General features: G+C 41.9%; 1 protein-coding gene across 1 annotated transcript; it reads right to left on the bottom strand.

Annotated features, from left to right (window-relative positions):
• Positions 1 to 931: 931 nt before the first annotated feature.
• On the bottom strand, positions 932 to 3,778 carry LOC135648651 (protein trichome birefringence-like). Its single transcript, XM_065166528.1, has 5 exons — positions 2,319 to 3,778; positions 2,046 to 2,238; positions 1,778 to 1,971; positions 1,548 to 1,706; positions 932 to 1,461 (listed from the first exon to the last, which is right to left on the bottom strand). Exons 1-5 carry the CDS (start codon positions 3,593 to 3,595, stop codon positions 1,125 to 1,127), a joined length of 2,160 nt encoding a protein of 719 aa, XP_065022600.1. The 5' UTR covers positions 3,596 to 3,778; the 3' UTR covers positions 932 to 1,124.
• Between the last annotated feature and the right edge of the window lie 1,384 nt (positions 3,779 to 5,162).

The raw sequence follows: 5,162 nt of genomic DNA, 5'->3' as shown, positions 1-5,162 counted from the left end.
GAAATATTTAACTCTAATACCAATTGTAAATATAAAATCATAATCATACTATTATTCAAAATAAATTTAATGTTAGAATCTCAAATCAAATATCAATAGATCAAGATTAGGATATGTATCTTTCGATATTATTCAAAATATCTTTATTTGAATCGTAAATGCACTTTATAATTCAATCCATAGAATGCAATAACAAAAAAAAGATAGACTCGCTTTCTTTTCTTTTCTTTAATACGACCACTATAAATGATACAATAAAATTTGAAAGGAGAAAAATAAGGAGAAAAATAGATCATGTATCGTAGTCACTAGAAGATCCTATTTGTTTATAAACGAGAACAGAAGATAGTAAACAAAGTAAAACATTTGTTCTTTTTCGAAGAAAAGATGGTAAAATAATTTGTGTTTCAAGAGTGCCAGCAACCTAAATGGTCTCATCATCATAAAAGGAAGTGAAAAGAGAAGAGTCAAATAAAACACCACTTTTGTCATGGATATGCAATTCTTTTTCTCAAAATCAACACAGGATGGACCCTGAAGCAGCCAACAAGTAGACATAAACATCGGGAAGAACTCACTAAATAAGAACTAGACATAAACATCGCCTATATATTTATAGGCGAGAGTAAAAAAAACCAAAGATAAATGATTAAGAGAAACCCTTCTATCACAATCAAACTGAGAAGAATAAGCTCAACAAAAGGTAAAATAATTTTTTTTTGAAAGAAAAGATGGTAAAATAATTTGTGTTCCATTTCAAGATTGCCAGCAACCTGAATGGCCACATCATCATAAAAGGGAGTGAGAAGAGAAGTGTCAAATAAAACACCACTTTTGTCATGGACATGCAATTCTTTTTCTAAAAATCAACGCAGGATGGACAGTGTACAAATCTAAAGCAGCCAACAAAAGAATTGTGTAGACATGAACATGGGGAAAAACTCACTAATACGTTTTCCCTCTCTTGTTGCATAAACTAATTATATCTAACACTTCTTCTCCAGAAACATGTATTTAATGCTCCGTAAGTAAATCTTCATTTTGATCACTCAAGTTTACTTATTACCTCATAGGAAATTAACATACAACTCCACTGTATTATTCTCATGCTTGTTCAATTTTTGTTACAGCAGCTGATGCTGTTTGACGATTAGCTGCGCGTATAGTAGCTCATTCCAAGAATCAGGCACCCCAGGCAAGCACCAATGACTGCAATCCTGATATCTCTCAGGCGATCTCCTCTCCTCCTCCGTCAAATTCTGCTTACGGTATATGGAAGGGTGGGCATCCTTCCTGTAGTCAGTCATTGTCGTAATATTTAGATAACCAACAGGGGTTTTCATTCCCTTAATTACTGATTCCAGAACAGTCATCTTCCATGGATAGGATGAAAGATATTTCTCATTCTTGATGGGTTCCGTCTCCTTGTCGCATTGCCCACCAGAATTCCATCGGCCACCGCTAAACAATTAAACAGACTCAAATTTTAGCTACCGAAGCATTTGATGCTAAACCCTGTAACCGAGGCAATGAGGTTCATGAAGTACCTGAAATGGGTGACAGAATAGCCTCTGAAGAAAACTAGGGAATTCTTGGAGTTTACATTGGCATCCACCCATTTGGCCCAAGTGTTGAGAGCTTTGTGAAATGCATTGACGACATTCAAGTCACTGTAAATATGGTTGCCTTCTTGATAGTAGTCTTTCCTGTTTGGAAATATCGTATCAGGAAACCATGCAAATAATACAAGGTTTGATTGTGAGACACTCTTGGTTACCCTTTTGAGGTCTTCTCATGTGTCCACCAGTGCCCTGTGTTAAAGACAAGAACATCTGCATCCTTGTACTTGGCCGATGATCTCTCAATTATGTCAAGCCTAAGTGTCTCCTTTTTGTTTCCATTGCTTCCGGGCGTCTCCCATTCCTGAACAAGGAACGGAGAGCGGAAGAACTCCACGGAACAATTGAAGTCCTAAACAGATAATATTTCAATCACTGAGAAGATCATGAAAGCAACAGGAAAATAGACTAGGAACGGAGAAGAACCTCAAACACAAAAGAATAAGAGCCCTCTGTTCTGAATTCATGCCTGCCAGAGGCCTCAAAGACCTTCCTTTGATCCTCAATAGAGTTTCTCAGAATACAAACTAAAGACTCCCACATGTTTCTATTCAGTGAGTCACCAACAAACACCAGCCGTTTTCCTCTCAATCTCTCCAACATATCAGTTGCATTCAATCTAACACAGATATGAGCAAAACATTCAAGTCAGTTGACACACAGGAATCAAGCACATCAAAAATTTCTAATATTTCTCACCTTGGAATGCTGCAGCCATTAGGCAGCCAGCGGAGCTTCTGGTAAGCCCGATCAGGCCTGCCATTGTGATAACAATCAAAAGGTTCATCGATGTGAGGGCAGGACCCCTCAGGATAGAGTGGGTACGAATCATCTTTCACCCACCTTCCTTGAAAAATATCACAACCTTTCATAGCATTGATCCAATCCACCTGTTTCCTTCCATCACCACCAGAAGTTGGTACTGACGAACCATTTATTTTCACGAGCGAATCTGATAAACCTGAAGCCCCTTCCTTATCCTTCTTTGGAGTAGCTCCGGTACTCTTTGTAACTGAGGGAAGCGCACTGCTGGATTGGTTATTTGCTGCAGCTCCATTTTTAGGAGCATTAGTACCTGATTCCTTACCATTTGGGGGGACTGGATTTGCTTTCGAAGCAACCCCTTTTCCCGTCTGATTCTTCACTGGTAAATGCCCATTTTTCAAAGAGCCTACTCCAGTTGCAGTCTCATTATTCTTTAGAGGAGCTCCAGTTACTGTCAGGTTTTTCGCTGCCAAGATTGCATCTTTCTTAGAACCGTCTTCGACCTTAGTCTGATTCTTCGATGGCGAATCTCCAGATTTTGGAGGACCAACTCCGGATGTAGTCTGATTCTTCGTCGTCAAGGTTGTGGCTTTCGCAGAACCAACTCCATCCTTTCCTTGATCACTGGTCGAAATCGCGTTTCCTCCCTCTATCGTGTGGTTCTTCATGGAATCTCCACCTCCCTGCAACCCGCTTCCACTGGCCGTGCGATTTTTCTCCGCAACACCACTTTTCGGCAACCCAATTTCACTTGCCGTCTGGTTCTTCGCCGCCAATCCCCCACCTTTCTTCACCCCCACGCCCTCGACCGTCTTGTTACTGCCGGAAACTCCACCTGCTGCACTCGTCGCATTACCCCCCAAGATCCCGCCTTTCTGGGTCCCACCGCCGTCGGCCGGCATATTATCCGGCGAAGGCGCCGCATTTTCCAGCGACGGCGGAGGAGAGGAAATGGGGAAGATGTAGGAGACAAGGGAGGATATTTGAGATCTGTAGGGAGCGGTGGAGACGTTGGCCGAACTGAAGAGGCTGTTGACCCAAGGCGAGGTCTTTTCCGGTGGGCAGAAAGCTAAGTAAGCACTGAAGGCCACAAAGGCGAAGGCGGATCCGTATAGGAAGACCTTGGTCCTCCGAGTCCTGAAAGGACAGAAGAGTGCCTTCAAATCTGAGACAACGGCCGAACTCTGCGGAGGCTTTGCGGCTTCCTTCATGCCGCAGAACAAGAGAGCCAGGGAAGACGGAAAAAATTGGAAGAAGAACGTAGTTCTTGGTGGCTTTTAGCCTCTCCAGCTTCAGGCAACGCCGAGGAGAAGTGGGAAGATAGACGGCAGGGGCGAGTCTGGAACTCTCCGCTGCCACACAGAGTATGAGAGTGCGGTGGGTCTGCAGAGTGTAGTCTTGCGATCATTTAAGAACTGCAACCGCGTTCAGAGACTGGCATTCGTATTCCCGTAATATTACTGTTCTGCCACGCTGTTTCACTTCGCATTGTCGGGATCGGATGCAGTCTCCGTTCCGATTTGGATCGAACTCTTTTAATCAATAGAAAAGAGACAAATATTCAAAGATTTTGTTATCTTATTATTAAGTGAATAAAAGCAACTCTTCCTGCCTTCTCATTTTAACTACACATACATATATTTTAATATATTTGTAATTATTTTTATGAATCTATTTTGATTTTTTTTATACACGGGTCCGATGGCAATTGGACAGCCTCCTATCAAATCTCCGTAAGATTGTCAATTTAGGAGAACAATCTAAAGTCATAGATGTTGGAGTAATCAATTGCGAGAATGGCAAATGATATCATGTCGAGGCCCCCGTCGGTTCTCGACAGCAGTGGGACAGCAATTGCCGCGTGGGCCCCCTGCAATTTCACTTACCCCCAAAAGCCAGAGAGAGAGAGTGATGAGTGAAAGCACAGCCTCCTCCTTATGATATGGGTAGGCTTCAAGAGGACGTCGGCTGTCTTCTTGGAGTGAGTAATGAAAGGGGACGATGAAATATAGTGGAGGAAGAGATGGAACGCATTGACATCGTGGTGTGTGAGAATAAATGGGCTGTGGGGGGGGGGGGGGGGGGGGGGCTACTACATGGTCTATCCGGACAGGTGTGTGTCTCCCTCGTGAAGCCAACTGTACTAATGTTGTTTCTTTTGATTTGTGCTCTTGTAAGTGTGCACTCACATTTCAGTGGTTCGAGTCGATGTTGCCGAGATCTCTTTTTGTGTTTACGTCTGAAAGACTATATTAGAGCGCATATGATAAAACTCTAAGTTAGAATCTTATTCTGAGGATTCCATCAGAAGTTCTATGAAAGTTTAATTATGAATTGGAGACGATTTTTTAATTGATTGGATGAGATTGAAGTATCGATCAAAATGAAGATAATAAGTCGATTTGTTAATGATGATGCATCGGTCAAAATATGGATGATATATTTTTTAAATGATGATGATAAGAATTTATATCTCATAATCTCACGTCAAAAAGACTGAAGGGTTTGACGTGGGATGATAATAATTCACGCTGACAAACGAGATAAAATTGGAAAATGGAATGATAATTAAACCGCTATATTCAAACAGTAAGAAAACATTGGTCGGCAAGAACAAATGGGCACCGCCACCTCTCTCTCTCTCTCTCTCTCTCTATCTCTGTCTCTGTCTCTCTCTCTGTCGTGGTGATGTAATTAGCACTAAATGGTAGTGATGGGGAATGGCATTCTTTCACGCGTGGGGTAATTTTTCTTAGAGTGGATGGGGAAAGGCATGGC

The sequence above is a fragment of the Musa acuminata genome, chromosome BXJ3-9, assembly GCF_036884655.1.
Source record: "Musa acuminata AAA Group cultivar baxijiao chromosome BXJ3-9, Cavendish_Baxijiao_AAA, whole genome shotgun sequence".
NCBI classification, from domain to species: domain Eukaryota; kingdom Viridiplantae; phylum Streptophyta; class Magnoliopsida; order Zingiberales; family Musaceae; genus Musa; species Musa acuminata.
This window is presented reverse-complemented; position numbering and strand designations above follow the sequence as displayed.

Coding starts and splice junctions, on each gene's coding strand:
- LOC135648651 (XM_065166528.1), bottom strand. CDS start 3,595: ATGAAGGAAGCCGCAAAGCCTCCGCAGAGTTCGGCCGTTGTCTCAGAT. Junction 2,239..2,318: donor AATGGCTGCAGCATTCCAAG/GTGAGAAATATT, acceptor TATCTGTGTTAG/ATTGAATGCAACTGATATGT. Junction 1,462..1,547: donor TATTCTGTCACCCATTTCAG/GTACTTCATGAA, acceptor TTAATTGTTTAG/CGGTGGCCGATGGAATTCTG.